General features: G+C 41.2%; 2 protein-coding genes across 3 annotated transcripts; both read right to left on the reverse strand.

The window, feature by feature from the left end:
* Positions 1-981: 981 nt before the first annotated feature.
* LOC138615786 (protein GPR108) lies at positions 982-11,458 on the reverse strand. Of its 2 annotated transcripts, none has more exons than XM_069689611.1 (18): positions 10,969-11,454; positions 10,599-10,718; positions 8,731-8,781; positions 7,791-7,882; positions 7,632-7,702; positions 7,301-7,491; positions 7,161-7,223; positions 6,966-7,067; positions 6,757-6,890; positions 5,899-5,974; positions 5,714-5,787; positions 5,516-5,633; positions 5,309-5,439; positions 4,764-4,807; positions 4,625-4,674; positions 4,168-4,251; positions 3,682-3,803; positions 982-2,905 (listed from the first exon to the last, which is right to left on the reverse strand). In XM_069689611.1, the coding sequence occupies exons 1-18, from the start codon at positions 11,062-11,064 to the stop codon at positions 2,818-2,820; spliced, it is 1,707 nt and encodes a 568-aa protein (XP_069545712.1). In that variant the 5' UTR covers positions 11,065-11,454; the 3' UTR covers positions 982-2,817. The 2 variants fall into 2 exon arrangements, with proteins under 2 accessions (XP_069545712.1, XP_069545713.1); XM_069689612.1 differs by having other exon boundaries at positions 2,822-2,905; positions 3,666-3,803; positions 10,969-11,458.
* A 3,952-nt stretch (positions 11,459-15,410) lies between these two features.
* LOC138615799 (pyrin domain-containing protein 1-like) lies at positions 15,411-18,264 on the reverse strand. The gene is made up of 3 exons (XM_069689627.1): positions 18,221-18,264; positions 16,919-17,192; positions 15,411-16,807 (listed from the first exon to the last, which is right to left on the reverse strand). Exons 2-3 carry the CDS (start codon positions 17,181-17,183, stop codon positions 16,632-16,634), a joined length of 441 nt encoding a protein of 146 aa, XP_069545728.1. The 5' UTR covers positions 17,184-17,192; positions 18,221-18,264; the 3' UTR covers positions 15,411-16,631.
* Between the last annotated feature and the right edge of the window lie 2,377 nt (positions 18,265-20,641).

Raw genomic sequence — 20,641 nt, forward strand, 5'->3', positions numbered from 1 at the left:
CATTACAATTATAGACCGTTCATTTCTTTGTCAGTGGGCGAACTTACAAAATCGGCAAGGGATCAAATAATGATTTCCTTCACTGTATATCCTAATGAACAGAAAAAAACAACCATTATCTACTCTCCACACCAAGTCTTTGAAGTCATCATGTTAACCAAGGAACTTGGAATTAAGATTTTCCTGGAATATTTGTTACCATGTACAAGAAAAAGCATCTTTACTGGAGCGACTGCCAGCTGATGAGCAGAAAGGTGATAAAACCATCCACAAAATGTAGGAAACAGGAAATAACTTGATAAAATATACACAATTTTGATAAATGGCAACAAAAATTTAAACAGGCTTCAAACAAATTTCCCTGATGTTGTATGACTTGGCCTAAAGAATGATCAAATCTCCTGGCTTTCCATGTCTGGAGTAGAGTTTTTAAAATTTCATAACCAGGGAACGCTGCACCCAATCAAAAAAATGACCCAATCTATTATCTCATTATTAAAAGTGTTGGCAATCAGTTTCCTGTCCCTGGACTGATCACTTCATCAATAGACATCATTGCAGCTGGAAACTTGCTTTAATTGTATAGTCTAGAAAAAATTAAGATGTGATAAGTAAATGTTGGCTTGTTACATTTTTAAGCTTAAGTAAATGTCTGTATTATTACAGATAAAATACAAGGCAGCAATCTTTTAAAGTAAGAAAAACCCTCCTTTGGTATCCGGGTAGAGGTGAACACACAGGATTTCTGGTATTTCTCCCCGCACTCTTGAAAACAAGAGCAGAAAATATTTCTGCTCAAGCAGTTTCTGTAAACGCAGATTGATTTGAGAAGTCCGTCCTGCCTCGGTCATGTTGTAACTTTGACGACAAATAATGCAGCCTCGATGTTCGCGGTGATTGATTATAACACTGAAGCAGGCTTCTTCCACTGTCTGCTGATGGATGCTTATACTGTGCAGAAATGAAAGGACAACAAGACTGTTTACAGAAAGGAGGTGTGACTGTGATTTATAGTTAAGCAGCCAAAGACACAAACGCTTGTGTTACACTGAGGATGTTGAGCTTGAAAGACAATACTGTCTACCAGGCACAGAGGGAGTTATACCAGTGACTTACTGTCTTCTCCCGCATCAGTTTTCACAGCTCTTCTTTTACAGATTATAAAACATACTGCATATACATACGAACATCATTCGAGACCTTTCCAGAACTCCGTCTTTATTGTGACAGTTCATACAGATATCAAACAGCCTTCTGTAACAAGAAACAAACCGTCACTGAACTGAATTGAAGCTGCACTGACAATTGTTCTCCTTCGAGGGTGCTCGACACACAGAGCCTCGGAGACACGATGACATTCTGCAGACACGGTGCAGCTGTCGTCCGTGCACAGGAACGGTGGTGGTTAAATCTCAGTAGTCTCTCCATCACCTGTCCGTCTATTAAAGGAGTCTGAAACGCTTGTTAAAGCCTCAGCTGAAGTCCTTCTGAACGTGTTATGTATCTCTTTTTGCATCAAAGGTCATCAATTATTTACAAATGGCCATCTGCCCCGCTTGACTGCACACTCTGCTGATCTTGCATGAACCAATAAAGTCATCAATATTTAATAAAACAAGCTTCACATCAAGAGCAAATAGGTAAAACCAACAGCAGGCAAACTCAAAGATGATCAGTTAGGTCACTTCTCTGCCCTGATTGGCACAGCAATGCCGAAAAGAAAAGAAAAGAAAAGAAAAGAAAAGAAAAGAAAAGAAAAGAAAAGAAAAGAAAAGAAAAGAAAAGAAAAGAAAAGAAAAGAAAAGAAAAGAAAAGAAAAGAAAAGAAAAGAAAAGCACAAGGCCGTCATTGAAGACCAGCAGGGCCACTGTTCGCACTGTTTTGGAGACTGATCCAAAACCCTGTTTATTCACCAACAGATCCTCCCAACCACTAAAGCACTAAATTACAGCAGCGGTCCAAGTGACGGACTGGGAGGAACACTTACCTCCCCAACAATAAACAATAATACTGAAATATAACATTTCAATATATAATAAGTCAATATATTGAAATATACAACCTCTGATATCCATATATTTCAATCTGCAAATGAAATATATGAGGGAAAACGTAACAGTATAGCGATGAAGCTGTAAAATGGCCGATGGGACTTGTAAGATGGGACTGTGTGTTAAATTGTGATTAGCCTTTTACCTGAGTATGGGCTATCATCTCCAAAGGAGGGAGGGTGTCCAAATCTTGTGTTGTCTCACATTCACACACACGGGAACTCACATCACACACGAGAAGGTACAGCTAAGAGGCTCGCAGGAGTACCGTTTTAAATAGCCAATATAAACACACCCAAAAGCAAGTCGTCTTTTTTTTCCTAAAACGATAATTATCTTTGGAGAGAGAGAGAGAGAGAGAGAGAGAGAGAGAGAGAGAGAGGGAGAGAGAGAGAGAAAAAGAGATAGAGAGGGAGAGAGAGAGAAATGAAAACTATAAAGAGCATCAGAGCTGCTTTCCTTATCGCCACCCGTCCATGTGGCTGTAGCCTCCTGAAACCCTCTTGGAGTTTTTCTGGGTGGAGTGACCCGAGGAAATCAAAGAACGTCCAACAAATTAGTCTTTTTTTGTGTGTTTTTTTTTGTTTTGCATAGCCAGACAGTGGGCATTGACCACTACAACCACTTTAAAGAGTTTCAAAAGGAGAGCTGTCACTGGAGGTGGGGAGACTTGGTCCATGTGTTCCCCTTTGGATCAGCTGGCCGGGGGCGGGGGGGGAGGGGGGGGGTTGTTGAGTTGGTCTCGCCCAAAGGTGCAGCGTGCCGCTCACAAGGTGGACTCTTTCTGGCGCTCGCGTCCGTTGGACGTCTTCTTCACTTTGGAAATACCCTCCAGTGCACCTGACTCGGTCACTCTGCACAAAGACACACAGTCAGCAGTTATCCTCGTCTGCCTGTTTATATCACACAAAGCATGATGGGGAAAATATCATATAATCATATTTCGATAATAATCATAACAAAAAAAAATCAATGTTTGCTGATTTAATAATTTACCATGACATATTTGCAGGAATAAAAGCAACACACGTGTGGTAACAATATATGACGCGCCTGTAACAGTTGTCTGTCGCACGAGCCGACAAATGTGAGAAACGGCTCGTGCACAAAGCTTACTTCTTGTTTTCTTAGTGTTGCACAGCTACAGGTCACAGAGCGAGATGGGTTACAGACCGTGGTGTAACACCGGTGCAAGGCTGAGGCCGAGCACTCCACTTTTTCCTGCATATACGTCAGGATGCAGTCGTTTTGTTGACTTTGCTTAAGTCAGCTGCGATAAAGTGAATCAACATGTTTAGTCACTCTTTTCTTTTTTTTTCAAATTCATGTCGTGCCAAAAAGAGGCAATAAAAGAAGAGAGACAGTGAATTCGAGATTTTCCAATCAGAGATGTATTTTTTTGCCCGAGTATCTGAGCCATTTGGAGCCCGTGTCAAAATAAAAGAATCTATCAGCAGCCACCCCTAAAAGACGTGCTTCCTCTCTCGATGGGGGCTGCACAGACATTCTCTGAGGCATTGAGACTAGTCAAGTCTGATTCAGAGGGAGACGGAATAGAGATTCAGCAAAAGGCTGCAGGGGTTAAAGGGTTGAGTAGAAAGTACGGGCTCATACAGACGTGGAGGCTTACACTTCATCCATCTCTACGTCCTCCTCGTCCTGGGGAAGCTGGAGGTAGGGGTTATTGGACGCCGGCCGGAACTTGTAGCCCGTCAACACAAAGAAGATCAGAGTGGACACCTCCACCAGAAACTGGAGAAACACGAGAGGGTGTGTTTAACGACGACATAAAACATCAAGCCGTGTTCCTCACAGTAACTCAACAGCTATCGTCACATTTATTTGTCAAAATAAACACCAATCAGCTTCACATCACTGGCTTATGACCAATCAAACATAAATCTCCCTGCGCTGCTACTCACTCTTAAAGTTGCGATAATCTCCCATCAACCTTCTGGTGTTCTTGAACATTTGTAATAAAGTAATTAAGGGCTTTAAATAAGTAATGTGTTTGTAAACATACGTACAATTATGCTGAGTCAGTGTTGATTCAGAGTGAGGTAAAGAATATATATATATATGAAATAGCCAGTGTCATTGCACACGGTCGTCTTACCTCATAGCACCACTGCCACTGGAAAGGCATGGTGATCTTGAGCAGAATGGCTATGATCCTCGTAAAGTAGATATAACACACAATCTGAAATAAAATCAGTACAAAGCAGTAGGTCAGTAAACCTTCCTCAAAGAACATGATGAAAAAGGTGGGACAGCATGAGTGGTTGTTTGCAAAGCTTTTGTTGTGGCTGCTCTGCAGCAGTGACTCTGCTGAATCAGAGGCATGCGGAGACCGCGCCGAGTGCTGCGACTCACGATAATATATTGTTAGAATAAAGCTTGACACCAGATAAATAAAAATAAAAAAACATGTCCGATTAAAAGTATTAACGCTAAATCAGCAACATCAACAGTAACTTCAGGATTCAGTGTTAAACTGCGCGAGGATATATTAATTTCACAGGCAATGTCGTGACAATCAGATTTCGCAGATGGAGACAGGAAGTGTTTCTCACCATCACATAATAGTGGCGGAAGAGCTTGAGCTTCTCCAAATTCATGGCCGCTGAAAGAAGCATGGAGCACATTTAATACACGAATCGCAAACTCAACAGCTCTCATCACCACGTGGAGTCATCTGGACGGGACGCTCACCTTTGCCATCAGTGCTGGAGGCCTCTTGCAGGTGGCGGATTGACCTTTAAAGACAGTCATGTTTGACAACTATAAACACGTGTGCATGGACATGTCATTCACCTTTAGTGGAAAACTCGCATGAATGGTTTCTGAAACACTTACTAGGTTTATGTTTCATTACAACGAAACCCGTGTTGTTTGTATGTTAGACTAGAGGAAGAGGGGAACCTGCAGTTTGTCGTGGCTTGACTTTTTTCTGATTGGCCGGTGCTGCCAGCCCTTCATCATGCCTGCGATCTAGCATTACCTTTGATCCCCTGGTAATATTAATACTTTCCTACTAGTATCAGTAAGATAAAAGTTATTTTTTTCTACTAAATGCAATAGAATGGATGCTGTACTTTACGGTACCCGGCGTGCTAAACAAATCCTCTTAACTAGCCAGTCTGGAAGCAGCTTATATACACTGCTCCCAAAACTACTCTTGATTCAATTTCCAATGGATTTGTAAAAATGGAAACTGGAACTGATACAACGTAGACAGACCACACGCACACACTGACCAGACGACCGGGAAAAGGATGGCTCCGCAGCAGATGAGGTCCACCAGGAAGAGGATCTCCTTCCACAGATTGTATTCACTCGAGCCTTCCTCTGTAGACTCGATGATGATGAAGGCGACGTTAGCCAGGACCTGGAGGATGGCAGCAGGGTGAGTCACCGAAGAACACGGTGGGAATAGAAACATGCGAACATCCCACACACAGTACCTGCAGAGGAATGACGATCATGAAGATCTTCTTCTCCTTGTCAGACAGGATGTATTTGACGAAAGCCCAGCCGGTGCCGATCAGCGCCAGCGTGATGAAGAGGAGCGCCCCCTTGAGCCTGGAAAGAACACAAAGACAGACGCGTGTAAGAATCACATACAGCATGGATTTAACCGCGTGTACAGGTATTGTACTTACAGGTGGGTTATATAATACATGACGGCCCAGCCTTCGATGGGATGGCCCTCGGTGTTGATGAAGTGGTAGTTAATCTAAGAGCGACAGACGGAGCGGTTACAGAAAATGACTGAATCCTGTCATAAAAACTGAAAAAGCAAAACACCTAATGAGACATAAGAGAGGAGATACTAGTCTGTTCTTACGCTGTGGAAAACCAAGGACGTGGCCTTGGTGAAGGCCAGCGCTGCCATCAGCCAGTGGATCTTAAACACGCTGTACCTGGAAACAAGCACACATTGAAACATGTCACGTTCTGGTGAATCTGTACATCTGGCCAAAGAACATCATGTGGGGGAAAAAAATGGGTCGACTCTCATGAAAGAAGTTGATGCTTTTTGTACGGGAGTCTATTAAAACCAGAGCCTTTTTGGATCCAGCCCCTAGTGGCCCTCAGTGGTATTGCGCTTTAAGGCACTTCCTCATTGGCTTCACTTTTCATCAGTTCGTCACATACAGTCCACCACTTTAATATTTCAGAAACAATCGGATAGAAATGGAGGGAACAGATTGGACGGAGATTTGGGATTTCGTGTCCCTGTCAGAATTAACTGTAATAATTTTGTTCATGCTTTTCATATTGCAGAATCATCAGGTATAAATTGCAGTACTTTGGTTTATAACCAAATATTTTCATATGATTTTCCCCTCAGCATTAGCATTAGTGCTAATTAGCTCACGTTAGCATGCTATTTGTCTAAAATAAGATAGTGAACATAATTACCCTCTGTGTCACTGTTAGCATGTTAGGCAGTCATGAGCTTATACAGCTACATAATGTGCCTAAATTCAGGCTTACAGAGTTGATAGCATGAGTTTGTAATCTTGTTCAAATGTGGTTTCAAGAACCTTAAAAGATGTGCAAAAAAAAAAAAAAAAAAATTTTAAATAACATGACTTTCCAAATAGTCCGACCACACACTCTGCAAAGGGACCGGACATTTGTAAATGAGGAAGCTGCAAGATTCTGCAACACGACGCAGTAAGCACTCGTGTAAGTGTACCTGTGCTTCAAGAGAGTGTACACCCAGACCATGGCAGCAGTGAAGAAGACTCCAGCCATCCAAATGTAAAGGCGCGACAGAGGGATCTCTGCTGCTGACAGGTAGCCGCCTGGATTCTCCTCCGTCACTTCCACCTGCAGCGGATGAACTCTGGTTAACACGCGGCACACTGAAGCATGCCCGGCCTATCGCAAGAGCACTCGACCCACCACGAACGAGTAGGGCAGCTTCGAGCCGGGCGACCTGTTCGGACAGTAGTGGAACTTGAGGCTGTACAGACCTTCTGACTTCGGGCCGACCAGCATGTGGAACTGAGGAGGAACACGGAGAACGTTTCACACAAGAGTGGAGCGAAGCAAACACGACTTCACACCACACGTGAGGGTTGGGAAAGGTGGACTCACACTGAAGTTGTAGGTGCCGTTAATTTTGTCCAAAGCTAAAGTCAGCTGGGTGAGTTTGTTCAGCTACAACAAGATAAACACAGATTAGAAAATGATTTCATAGAGATGTCACACAAGCAGACACACAGGACACCTCTTACATTAAATCTAGTTCCCTCCACTTTCTTAGCTTCGACTTCAGGGTTTGGGGGGTTTTCTTCTTCTTTCTTCTGAATCGCAGGTTCATCCTCCTTCTTGATCTCTTTCAACGTATTGTCAGTCTTGTCAGCCTCGTTCTGTGATGGCTTATCTGCAGCTTCATTAGCAGGCTGCTGCCTGGCTTTCCTCTGACCTACAACACACAAATGCAGGTAGGACGCAGCCTGTTAATAAACATATTATCGTTCATTCTGGTGCTTAAATAAAGGAAGCAAATAAAGCAAAGGGAAGTCAAAGGCTGATTTTGCAAGGGAAAATGTGAACGACACTGACCTTTAACCGCTTCAGGTTTTTCCTTTGCTGTTAAGATGTTGTCTAGGAGACCCATAGCTTTCACATTGACGCTGCACAAAGACATTGTACGGTCACGTTAAGGTGTCAGGCCACTATATGATGCAACACTTCTATATACTGTTGCTGGAACATACACACCTGAGGCTGTCAATGTCAATAAGAAAAAGAATGAGAGGCTCGTCGTTGCTGGACTTTATTGGATTGAGCGGACACAGCTCCGTCTCCTCTGCCTGGAGGGAACAAATCAAAATCACAATGAACAGTCACACAGACATTTGAAAATCTCACTACTACTCGTATATAATCTACCTTTTATTATCTTTAATCTAATCTAACAGTATTCTGTATTAAATGCATTATAACGGTCATATGAAATGTTTTCTTACAAAACATAATAACATGACCTTTTTCCCAAAAAACACATGTACACCTAAATAAATCATGTAAGTAGCAGTCAAAGAACTTTAGGAGCACGGTGATTTAATAGTTAGTTTATTAACAAACAATTAACTACATACATATTTATATTGTGATGCCTGTACTAAGATACGCACATCACCGTGATCACACATTGGTCCATGCCTATCAGACAGGAAGGCTGCCATTTCCTATTCCAAGGACATTGCTGGAGCCTGTGGTGCTTTTCATCCGACCAATCGGTGGTGGACTTTATCACTCAGTCAGTGACAAGACATTCAAATTTATAGGCTCAGCCGCGCTGACGTTATCCAGTCACAAACATTTGCATCAGCTGGAGGCTTTTATTGTGAAGCAGCAACAGGAAGTGCTGCATGTTTAAATGGCAATAGAAACAGATATTTTGGGCTATTCTGTGAGTGGTCACTGTATCGGTAGCAAAGCGTCACATTTTGCTCTCGTCTAATAGTCACAGTCTTAATCTGTCTTATATCCCTTACGTTTGTAACAAAAGATTACAACAGGTTGTACTTTTTACTCGCATCGTGCTCCTAAATTATTTTTCCATTTGGCACAAATGCGAGTGAAATACACTGTGTAGCACTGCATGACTGAACCACATGACATGTTCACAGAAATAAGTCTGATTTTATTTACTTACTGTGTAGGACAAGACTCCATTAACTCGGGACCTGGACAGTGTGAATCCAATCTAAACAAAATGTAAACACAGTCAGTCTGTGGGTTCAAAAGCACCTGATTTCAAGTACAAATGCAGTATTTCACTCTTTATTGCCTCATTATTTACAACTGAATGCGTCACTCAACACTCCATGTAATATTACTCTGGCTCCATTTAAGGGCATTTAATGTTTGCACCGTTGACCAAAGCAAAATTAGCAGTCAACACATGATAAGAGAAAACACTTTCCCCAAAAGATAATTAGTTTACAAGTTGTATTGTTTTTGTGGGAAACACTAAAACCGAATTCCACCGAATTAGGTCAGTGGCAAGCCCGCCCACAGTGCACTTTGAATACTCAAAAGGAAATGTAAATATAAAATGGAGGCTTGTTATGGACTCGGCTAAATGTTGATGTGTGCTTGTTCGCCTTCACATTTAATGAACAATGCCAGTGCTCATAAAGGTTAAGTATAAGGGCACACTCATGTCAGTACAGTAGGGTTGATTTTAGTATGGTGACAATAACTCCCACAACTAACATTTTCAATATAGATTGAACTGCAGATTATATTCTAGATCATTTGATTAATCTTTAACTTCGTATGATGTCAGAATATATTGAAAAGTGTCCTTTCTAATTTAGCACAGTCAAATGTCTTTACATGCCTTATTTAAGTTAACCAGCAGTTTAAAACCGAAAGACATTTGTATTGATGTTACTCACAACAAGCAGTGGGTCCTCGCTTTTTAAAGGCAAATTTGATTTGCTCAAAAAGTGATTACAATTACAAATCATCTATCAAAAGGTTGGCTGACTAATCAAGTGATCATTGCACCTCTAACCCTGCACACGCTACGATTACCTTAAAATCAAATAAACAGCGTATTCACCGTGTAAAGCTGACCAAAAGACTTGGAGAAGAATAAAGACACGGTGGTGTTATAAAAACAATGAAGTGTCTCTTCTGCTTTCTTTTTGCTCCATATTTTTTCTTGCCGTCAACAAATCCTCCTTTAAAAAAAGGATTCTTCAATACTTGCTGACTTCCTAACGCTGTCTGTGGCGGTCAGTTTCCTGTTGAAAACATAAATTCTCTAAAACGCAGTTTCAATTAGTTTTAAAAGACTATAATTGAACTAATGTGTATTTACCACCAGCTGAAAGATGTCTGTGGGTTTCACTCTAACTCGCATGTTTATCCTTACGAAGCTGCACGTCACCCAGGGCAACAGTGTGGCTTACCGATTTGGTTTTGAACAACATATTACTTCAGGCTTTGGTGACACATCCAATGCTTGTAAGTAGGATCAATTCATTGGTTGCAGTCTTTTGGTGGGATTCGCTGTCAGCAAGAATGTCAGACAATATCAACCAGCTTTGACAAATAAGTACTCGGAGGCCACTGTGCACACACCGAATCATTCAGTACACCCGGCGGAGCCATAAACTCTTGCTTTATGATGCCGGGTTTTGTTGACTCTGTCATAAAGTTTATGTTTAAATGACAGGTTTGAACAGTGACAGGTCGATAGTGACACGTTGTCCTGGAATGCATCATATTCAGGTGTTTCTGTCCTGAAGACGAACTAAAAACCAAACACCTCTCAACAGGATGTGGTTTGAGACAACGTCACCCTTCAGTCATCAAACGTACACGTTGTTATCAAATGTGTAGAAGTAGACTTAATGGCGAAGCTGTCGTGCGTAATTGCAACAGAGTCCTCTGCTTTCTGATGACGCCTGCTTAAAAACGGCGGTGTCAGGTGGAACCGGCGCACACAAACACACACACACACACACACACACACACACAAACAAACAAACAACAACAACCACTTCTCACCGGGAACGTGCTGTAGTTCACACGTTTTTCCGGGAGTCGCAGGGAGAACAGGTTGACATCCAAAGTGCCATTAGCGTAGAAACCGAAGTTGTTGAGGTCGACGACGGACCGAGTTTCATCCTGCAGGAAGAACAAGACGAGAGTTGTTCTGGTCACATGTTCAGTCGTTCAAACAGCACTCGAGCTCAAAAAACAACAACAACAACAACAACAACAAAGTTCTCGTCGCTGCTCTTTTCCACGACATTATGTTTGGACCCGTCTCGATGCTACGACTCGAAAACGGCCGAGCTAACAAAAACGCCGCCGGAAGGACTCCGACCTTCAGCTCCGGAGCCGACGCGGACATAACGACAGACCCAGACCTTACCATCAGGGTGAGCTTGTGTATCCTCGCGTTGCACCCGGACAGCAGCAGCAGGAGTAAAAGTCCGGGCACAAACCCGCCTCTGTGCGCCTCGGCCATCACCAGGCAGCAACCAACCCTGCTAACGGGAGCTAATATTAGCGAGCGACGATCCTGCCAGATGGCTGAACAACAAGCTGGCTCGCCGCCTTCAGCAGCACAACGAGGCCGGTCTCCGCGGTGTCAATCCAACGACGCAGCGCTTCTTTCACGCGTTTTACTGCCAGATTACGACCATCGGGGTGATGTTTTCCGGTCCTTCTGTGCTTCCATCGCGTCGTGGTAGCAGATAGCTCGGAAATCTTTCGCTTCCTGGTCTTTGAATCGAGACCAAAATAATGAGCGAGGTGCGGACAAACGCGTCAGCGCACAGCCGGCGCCGCTCCGCGGGTCTGATCCAACGGCAGTAAAAGCTGCGAAAAGCACAAGAAATGCGAGTTATCAAATGTCCTCACGTCAATAAACTACAACCGCGTCTTGTTGTTGTGTCCAACAAGAGAGTTTTTGGGTGTTTTTTTTTTTGGTCGCCCTCGACGGTTCTTACTACACCTTGTATGACTCGTCCTAGAATCGGTCACGTGGTTTTTTATCTCGAGCCTTCCGGATGAACTCGGGTCACATGAATGGGATGACCCTCCACGTCGGATGAAATCTTTGGTTGCCATGTGGACGTGGTTTTTGTTGTTTTTTTACACATTAAATATACGTTTTTGTTTTCACTGAAGTCAGATTTATGATATTTCTTCTACAGCGTTTTTGTTTTTTTTTTTTTTTCGTAAAACGTGCAACACCCTCTTTGTTGCCTTCAAACATTTCAAAGGTGTTCTGCTTTAAATGTCAGCTGCTGCAATAAATTGAATGAATGTGTATAAACTTACATATGCAGGACTCTGCTGGTCCGTGAGCTTTGCTGTATGTTGTATTCCTCCTGTCTCCCACCATGTTTCTTGTGTCCATCTCTACCTTCAACTGTAACATCGACCTATACGCATAACATAAGCAAATATAACGATGTCATCTGTTATAGATATTTTGGATCTGTATCACCGTGGTAATCCGCGTTTTGTTTCTTAATATTCATTTCCAATTTGAAAAACTAATTTAAATATCATAATCTTCAGGCTCAAACTACAACGAGCTGCAGTGTGTGCTGGGAGAACAAACAGCACATCTTGTGATCACCATTTCTGACCACACAATAAGTGTAAACATGTTCACACGTGTTTTACGGTACAGTTATCACACAGCCGTCCAGACAGGAGAGATTCTTTTGAAAGAGCGATAGCCTTGTGTGGGGGTTAAAGACTACTTTTAGTTTCAAACTCACACTGATGACTCAGAAGTTTGACATCTGCAAAGCACACACAGATTTTAATCTGTATGTTCACGACCGACTGAACGACGAAAGTCAACACTTTCTCTTTGAAAACGAATGTTTAAAATGAAGACAAAGCACGTAACCGAACCACAGCGTGACATTTCCCACAAGGAAAGAACATTTTCTTCTAATTTGTGTCTCATTTTGTACATAAAATCTATATGTACATTAAGTTTTAATGTGTGTGAATTCACCAAAACTGATCAGCTGCTCATGTTGTTTATTCCTGTTAAATCTGTCAAGAGTTCTTAGAAATTGTCTAAATATACTGCTTGCAGAATATTTTGAGAGAATTGGCATGGTTTGATATTCAGCGTGAAAGATCAGACAAACCAGCCGGAAAAGGTGCTCACATACAAAGAAAAATAAAAGTCAGACTGCAACAGCTTTAAGATAACAGATTCTTTGTCCCTTCGGGTTAGTAGGCAGCAGGAAAAACAGCCATCACAAGACAAAATGTCAGGAACTCAACTGATAAAATAACTGAAGATCATCTGAAATTGTTTTAGCAGGAAAATCACTGCAGACAGTTATGATGTCATTAAAACTGGAACACAATGACACATTCAGCTTCACTGCTTTTCCTTCATCTTATTATTCTATTTGGCATTAAAAGATAAATTTGACTAATGAAGCCATGAAGCTAACGTGAGCGCAACGTTACCGCTGCTGACCTGCTGTGAGTAAAGCACATAACAGTGTGTTTAATTTTGGTTAAAGTTACTGTATATGTTGTAAAAGTATGTTGATTGCAAAATTAGATAATTTAGTCACAAATGTTTTAAAGCTGTGAAAGTTTTGTGTCAATCTAATGTGATCGAAGAAAAAAAAGAAAAGAGGAAACTCGGACTATATAATGATGTTCTGCACACTTGTGTGCAGGCTGGTTTTTTTTTTTCTTTCCAGGGATTCATCAAGGGCCGAACCGCTGCTTCGTCTGCTATCCCGTCTGGATCTTCGTGGATGCTGTACCGTGTCAAGGAACAAAAACAGACAATCTTAAAGGATCCAATATTATTAGGGCCCGAGCACCGAAGTTACGAAAGCCCTGTTATTATCCAAGGAATTATTATTTAACAAAGCCATGGCCTTTCTGATTTGTTAGAAACTGGCAATGAATTGCTTCATCCTGCCCTCCTATTGAATTACACAGCTGATGGTTCAGGTTCTGAAACACAAACTCAAGTGTTCAGACATTTACAAATGTGAAATACATCGTAAATTTGAAATAGAGGCCGCATTAAATTAGGCTCAAGTGAGCAACAACGTCTCTTTGTGTTGAACACCTGTTACTTTAACTTCTCTCAACACATTTTGACATGGAATCACAAGTTTACTCACTTCTTAATTTCTGTGATTTACATGTTCATTTGCATGTAGGGCCAAGTGAGATCCAATGTAGAAATGCATGTCAATTTGTCCTGTTACATTTATTGCATTATACTGTTAATACAAACTCCACACCTGTAACTGTTTCAAATTAAAAGCCTCCTATTTCTTCAGTAGAAACAAAACTTTTATTTCTTAACAAAGCTTTTGCTCTGAAACTTTACCAGGAAGCACCATATATTAAATTAAAGCACCATATAGTGCAGGGGTCTCAAACTCGCGGCCCGTGGGCCAATTGCGGCCCGCGAGACGATATTTTGTGGCCCCCACCTTAATATGAAAGTTTAATGTTAGTGCGGCCCGCGAGTTTTCTATGAATGGCACTTTCCAGTGTTGTGTGCGGAGCTGAACGAACCGACCAATCACGGTGGGTATATGGCTCTCGGGGGCGGGACATCGACCAGGCTTGATGCGAGCAGAGCAACATTTCTTAATGAGTGAAAGTGACAGCAGCGTTGCCATGGAGAGTTTTCTTCCGGGCCTGGCTGGCTGCCTCGTTTCTATCCGGCAAACGCGGACATCCGTCCCAGCGCGCTGCGTTCACAACACTTCAAAAATAAAGTTTTTTAAGTTGCTGCCCAGCGGGACATTATACGTATATATGTCTCTCTCTGACAAAATAAATCAAAGTGATGCGTACGCGGCGAGATAAAAGAAAGGAAATAATGTAGTCTAACGTGGTCTGCAGTCACATACCGACACCTGTCCGTCGGCAATAACAGTCCCCGATAACCCGGACCAATTATAGGGTCGCACCGTTATTTGGGGGGGGGTCATTATTTTGTTATTTGCATTGCCTCACACGATGAACACTACATATATTTCTAGATGATGTCGTAAACACGGCTAAACACGACAGCGACACCAAGTGGAATTAAAATATATCCCACAGCCCCAAACATGTCTTTTTCAAAGCCTGCAGTGAAGAGAAAGGTCGGTGATGAGCACAGACAATCCCAGGGAAAGTGGGAGATGCAATATTTCTTTGTTGAGCACAGGGGCACCCCGACGTGTCTTATTTGCACAGAGAAAGTTGCAGTGCACAAGGAATACAATTTGAAACGTCATTACACAACCAGACATGCTGAGGAGTATGTAAAATACCAGGGATGCTATGCGAGAGGAAGCGCTGCCAGGTCTCCAGCAGCAAGGAGTAGGCAAGAGAAGCCATGTTCAGAAGAACAGTTCGTGTTCTTCAATGTTCCATTCATGTTCAGGACCATTCATGTTCAGAAGAACAGTTCGTGTTCTTCAATGTTCCATTCATGTTCAGGACCATTCATGTTCAGGAGAACCCATTGAGGTTAAAGAACTGTTAATAAAGACGTTTAAATCTGAATACAGCAGATATAGAAGACTGAAGAAACCACACAGTTGCTGACTAGAGAAATCTAATTATTATTATTTTATTTATTACTGATTTATTTACTTATTTACTTATTAATTCTTAATTTGTTTATTTATTTTTTCATCTTATTTTGTGTTAAAAAAATAAAAATAAAGACATTTCAGAAGATTGGAATTTTTTTTAACAAAGCTTTTCTTGTGGAGTACCCGATGCGGCCCAGCCTCACCCAGACTCTGCCTCCAGCGGCCCCCAAGTAAATTAAGTTTGAGACCCCTGATGTAGTGGTTGGAAACAGTCACAACGTTATCGTGTGCCGGTGCAGAAGTTTGCTCTCTCTTAAACAAATAGCAGTGTACCTGATTTTGTTGCAACTTTTTTTTAAGAGTAAACTAGAATTACACCTTGTGGTTGTAGGCCTCCACTAACCACTCAGGTTGTAGTTCACATGTATATCTGTCCAAACCCATATAGATGTTGAACTTACAGTAACTTTGACCTTTAACCTCCAAAATCTAAACCGTTCAAAGTTAACAATTGTGACAAGTTTGAAGAAATTCCATCCAGGCGTTCCTGGGATATCATGTTCATGTGAATATTTTTCAATTAGGGTCGTGACACCGACCTTTGCCTCCAATATCTAATCAGTTCAGTTCATCCTTGGTATCAAGTGAATGCTTTTACCAAGTTTGACCAAATTCCCTTCAGGCGTTCTTGAGATATCGCGTTCACGAGAACGGGGCGGATGCACGGACGGACAACCTGAAAACATAATGCTTGCGACTATGGCTATTGCCAGAGGTATAAAAATATATTCTATATGCACACAATTTAAAAAGTTAGTAACACTTTCTAACAAGTTCTTCTATTTAGTATTTAAAGGTAATATTAAATACTTAGAGAGTTATACTGTAAGTGTTGCCTATAAGTAGGAGGAGGAGGTTTCTTCTTGTTAAAGGGAGTTTTTCCTTCCCTGTTGGAGGTTTTTCTCCTCTTAAAGAGGAGTTTTTTTCCCTCCTAGCTTATGTGGGAATTGTTGAATTGTTGGGTTTCTCTGTATAATGTTGTAAAGTTCCGCTGTAAGGACTTTAATGTGTTAAGTGCCATGAAATAACCACTTGTGATTTGGCGCTATATAAATAAAATTTAGTTGAATTGAAGTAATGGCTTGTGTTTAAACAGACAATAGTAAAACCCGGCTGTTATAATATGAATTAATAGGAGACATTAAAGAAAACACTGCCGTAAAAACATTAAAATTCCCTCCTGATTACAACTACATTATAAAGTGTTATTAAGTATTTATTTTGATCCATATTTGCTCTTTTAATACTAAATAGAGTAACTGAGAAGGAAAGTGCAAAAACTATTCAAATGCTATGAAGAAATAGTTAAAATAGTAGAGCTGAAGGTTTTCCACAAGGAGTTTCCATCCCAGGAACATGTAAACTACAATAAATGAAAAAAAAATTGTGAAAGTACAATATGTTTTCCTGTTGTGTTTAATGAGCTCATCTATGGTTTTTCGATGGTTATGTTCCACGATCCAGTAGCGCCACCGTGGAGCATCGGCGCGATGACAACACTTCCTTGCTGAGCTGACACGGCGTGTGTAGCAATAGGCGTGGAGGTGGAGGTGGAGGTGGTGGTGGTGGAGGTGGTGGTGGAGGTGGTGGGTGCAGCTGTTCCCTCTGCAGGTGAAAAGAAAGATGCAGAAAGTTAGTACAGACACGTAAACAAAGGCCGGCGAAACACCGTTTATTGTTTACAAGTGAGTTTAAGAAGCTCATGCTTCACGGCACCTGTGTAGGCCTTCTTTAACCTCTCTGCACCAGAGTTGATGCACATCTTCCTCAGGATGTCGACAGTGATGTCCACGGCCAACTCTTGACCGTAGCTCGCTATCATCTTAGTCACAGTATCTATTCGGGATGCGTTCTCCAGATAGGCCTTTGGAATCGGTTTGCAGCAGTCCAAGACGTTCATTGAGAGGTACCACTTAAACTTTTTAAAGTCATCATTGAGCACATCCTCCAGAGTTTCTAGGAGCAGCTGAGGAACCAACATGTCTGCTCACTAAACAGGGAGCACAAGTGAAGTTAGTGTTCAGTCAGTCTTTGATTTAAAGGAATACTTTGACTTGTTGAGGAAGGTAGAAGAGAAGATGGATACCACTCTCCGTCCATATTAAACCACTAGTGCAAAAAGTCAGGAGTTTCTCACTCCCGTATGAGTGCAGCAAATGTTATTAAATCATTAATAAATTATCTCAAGTTAAGCACTCTCTGTCATGTAAATCAGTTGTGAGTTTATCATTTTCAAATGAGGAAAGTCTTTTGAATTTTTGACAAGTGTTTGTCCACAAAGTCAAAACTCTATTTGTTCTCATTTTTTCTAATAGTTTTTTGTGTGGTGTTCTTAAACAGTACTGGGTTTTACAGAGGTAGTATTTTGTTCCACACTGGGTTGACAAAGTTTTAGGAACACCTCTCAGTATTGCAGTTCAGAAGTAACACAGATTACAGTCTCCAAAATGACCAATTAAATATGTCCACACCTCTCAATCAGACTAAATAACAACTGAACCTTATAATCCTCATGAAGGGAGGATTTATTGCTTGGCTGGATGAAACTATTGTTTCAGCCCCAGTGGCAAAAGGCAGGGTTTCATATCTGGCTTTAATAAAGTTCATCTTTGCAGTTATTGTTATTAATTTGACGGGTGTGTGGTTTGTGGGACTGCAGACGATGAGGAAGTGAAGCCAGTGTTAACAAAACACATGAAATAACATTAATAAAGCTATTAATTACAGTGTATAAACCAAACGTGGCACTGTGGAACATCTGGATACACATCGGACGCCTTCGGTCTGAATCTCTACAACATTTAATTTAAAGGTGTTTTCAAAAAGGATATCCATCTAAAAGCAGACTCCATTAATAAAGCTTCACAACAAGATGTACAGTAAACAGCACAGTTAAAACACGTCAACAGGTTCACCCTTTACACAGTTTGGAGATGCAGCGCAGCAGCTGGTTGGATCCCGAAATAAAAAAAAAACAAAGTTGTCTTTTAACTAGCGTTAGTAATTTAAAGCACTTACCGCGACAGCCCTTCAGCAGACAATGCAGAGAAAATGGCGTAAATGATTACTTTCGGTTTCAAAGTACAAGGTGCAGGAGCCGAGAGGAAGTTTCCCTTTCCAGACAGTCACACATAAAAGAACACTACATTTCAACAGAAACAGATACACGTTTCAAATGTCTTTTTAGGTTAGGTTAGGTAGTTACTTTATTAATCCCCGAGGGGACATTTTTTTTCGCTACAGCAGCTTTTTTTTTTTTAATTAAAAAATTTTTTTTTTAGGAATACATTTTATATTTATATATAATTTTTATAGATAGATAGATAGATAGATAGATAGATAGATAGATAGATAGATAGATAGATAGATAGATAGATAGATAGATAGATAGATAGATAGATAGATAGATAGATAGATAGATAGATAGACTTTATTGATCCTGCAAGGGAAATATGTTTAAATTACTGTTTTTCCCCAGTTATCAAATAAAAGAAATGCTAAGCAGCTATAACAAAAAAAGTATGTTATTATTTATCCCTTTACTCCAACAAGAAAAGGTTCACTATTTTCCTAAACTTCATTTGTTGTATTTTTTTTAAAACAAACAAGTAATAACAATAATATATAGGAATAATAAACAGTTTCAAGGTGAAAATCTAGTTATAAATAGATATTAATAGGAAGTGGAATGTCAGTTAAAATGCTCCGAAGCAGATCCTGAGCCCGAAGAAGTGAGTCTGAAGGGCAGCAGAGAAACTCAGTAAGTCCAGGAACAGGGTGTTCTGGGCAAAGCATCAACCACAACATCGTCTGAGCCTTTAACTTAGCGCACATCCAAGCGATACAATTACAAAAACATCAATCTGCAATCTGGGCAACACAGGGAGCGAAGGAAAGTAATCGGGTTGTGATTTGCATTGCCCACCAGAGGGACAGCAGAGTCCACGTATAGACCTGAAAACGTTGCAGCGTCCACACTCACCAGAGTGAGTCTCGTTCTCTCCAGAGCAACTCAACTGATAACCAAGAGTGCAGCTGTACAAAAAAGAAATTATTTCATAGCAACAAAACTAAATCAAATAATTCAACCAAATACCAAAGTACCAAAGTAGAAGAATCCCTCATCTGATCCAGAAAGAAGAGACTGCTGTCCAACAATAAGACAGTGAGGGGTATTAAAAGGGGACATGGGACCCAGTGTATTTCAGCTGCTGATCCTCTCAGCTGCGAACCAACGGAGGAAACAGGGACACCTGGTGTCCAGGTGGAGGCGTCGTCACACAGTATTATTGACAGTTTATGTTTATCTATCGGGTGATGCTTTGGCATCATATTGTTGTTAACTATTTACAATTTCGTTTTTATTCCTTAATTAGAATCTAATGTCTGAAAGTGTTTTAATTCTGTCTAATTCTGTGCTGCTCTTTGGTCAGCATCTGTTGGGGGGTCAGTGGGAGAAATCCAGAGAGGGAGGAGGTCAGAGGTGGTTCGATGTGACAAACACAGGATTTTCACTGAGTTCAACTCCTTGATTAAGCAAAAGTTGATGTGGATTTTTTTTTTTTACGTAACCTACAACATTATATTTTTCTGACCCAAACAAAGTCGTTTTTGTGCCTAATTCTGACCAAACGGCGACCGTGTCACATGTAACCCAAACTACGACCTTTTCTTAATCACAACCACTTCGTTTTTGGTGCGTAACAACGTTCTTTGACCGTCCATGTGACACTGAGTGGCACCTTTTGTATCCATATGAGACCTCGGGAGGCCCCTACTGAGACGCAGCTTCATTATTGTCAGTATTTGACACCGTGGGAATGAGAAAGTATTGCACCAAATGCATTTAAAGAAACTGACTTGACTTAAAATTACAGCAGAGCAAATGACAAACAAACATTGAGCACCTACAGTCCAGTTCAACTATTCAAGATGTACCAATGATCAGTGTGCAGACAGAAACTCAGGCACACTTAAACTCGGTCGATACTTTCAGCTGTGGACATCCCGATTGTCCGATGGGAAGATTACACAAAGCAAAGCAGAGCCGGTCAACATGGGGGTGAAGTAGGAGTTAAGTCGTATCGGTAAGTAAGAGTTAAACGTTGAATTATAACAGAAGAAATGAAGACAGACGAGACAACACAGATTTTTTTTTAAAGGTAAGGTTGAGGTGAGGAAACAAAAAAAAAGTCATCAGCTGTCATTTTGTTGATGACGCAGGGTTTTCTGTGCTTTTTCTCACAACACAACATCTTTGACTCGACTACTTTGGGTGCTCAAAAGCAGCCGTGTGTGTGTTTTTGGTCACACACACACATTCCTGCCCTCTATGCTGCAGCACTACACTGCATTATTCTTAACCCTCCCTTCCTTCCTCTCTTGATATACCAACAGAGAACGCCCATGGTGGGTTTCAGAGGCCAAAGCAAAGGAACT

This window comes from Brachyistius frenatus, unplaced genomic scaffold (genome assembly GCF_029030835.1).
Source record: "Brachyistius frenatus isolate BFR_SWC_R1_liver_20210118 unplaced genomic scaffold, ASM2903083v1 Contig_7, whole genome shotgun sequence".
Taxonomy (NCBI): domain Eukaryota; kingdom Metazoa; phylum Chordata; class Actinopteri; family Embiotocidae; genus Brachyistius; species Brachyistius frenatus.

What these genes read in the sequence shown, in the direction of transcription:
- LOC138615786 (XM_069689611.1), bottom strand. Translation starts at nt 11,064, where the DNA reads ATGGCCGAGGCGCACAGAGGCGGGTTTGTGCCCGGACTTTTACTCCTG. An exon ending in TGAACTACAGCACGTTCCCG is followed by an intron (nt 8,782 to 10,598) that starts GTGAGAAGTGGT and finishes CATTTTGTTTAG; the next exon opens with ATTGGATTCACACTGTCCAG. An exon ending in AGCTGCCCTACTCGTTCGTG is followed by an intron (nt 6,891 to 6,965) that starts GTGGGTCGAGTG and finishes CATCCGCTGCAG; the next exon opens with GTGGAAGTGACGGAGGAGAA.
- LOC138615799 (XM_069689627.1), bottom strand. Translation starts at nt 17,183, where the DNA reads ATGTTGGTTCCTCAGCTGCTCCTAGAAACTCTGGAGGATGTGCTCAAT. An exon ending in GTTAAAGAAGGCCTACACAG is followed by an intron (nt 16,808 to 16,918) that starts GTGCCGTGAAGC and finishes TTTCACCTGCAG; the next exon opens with AGGGAACAGCTGCACCCACC.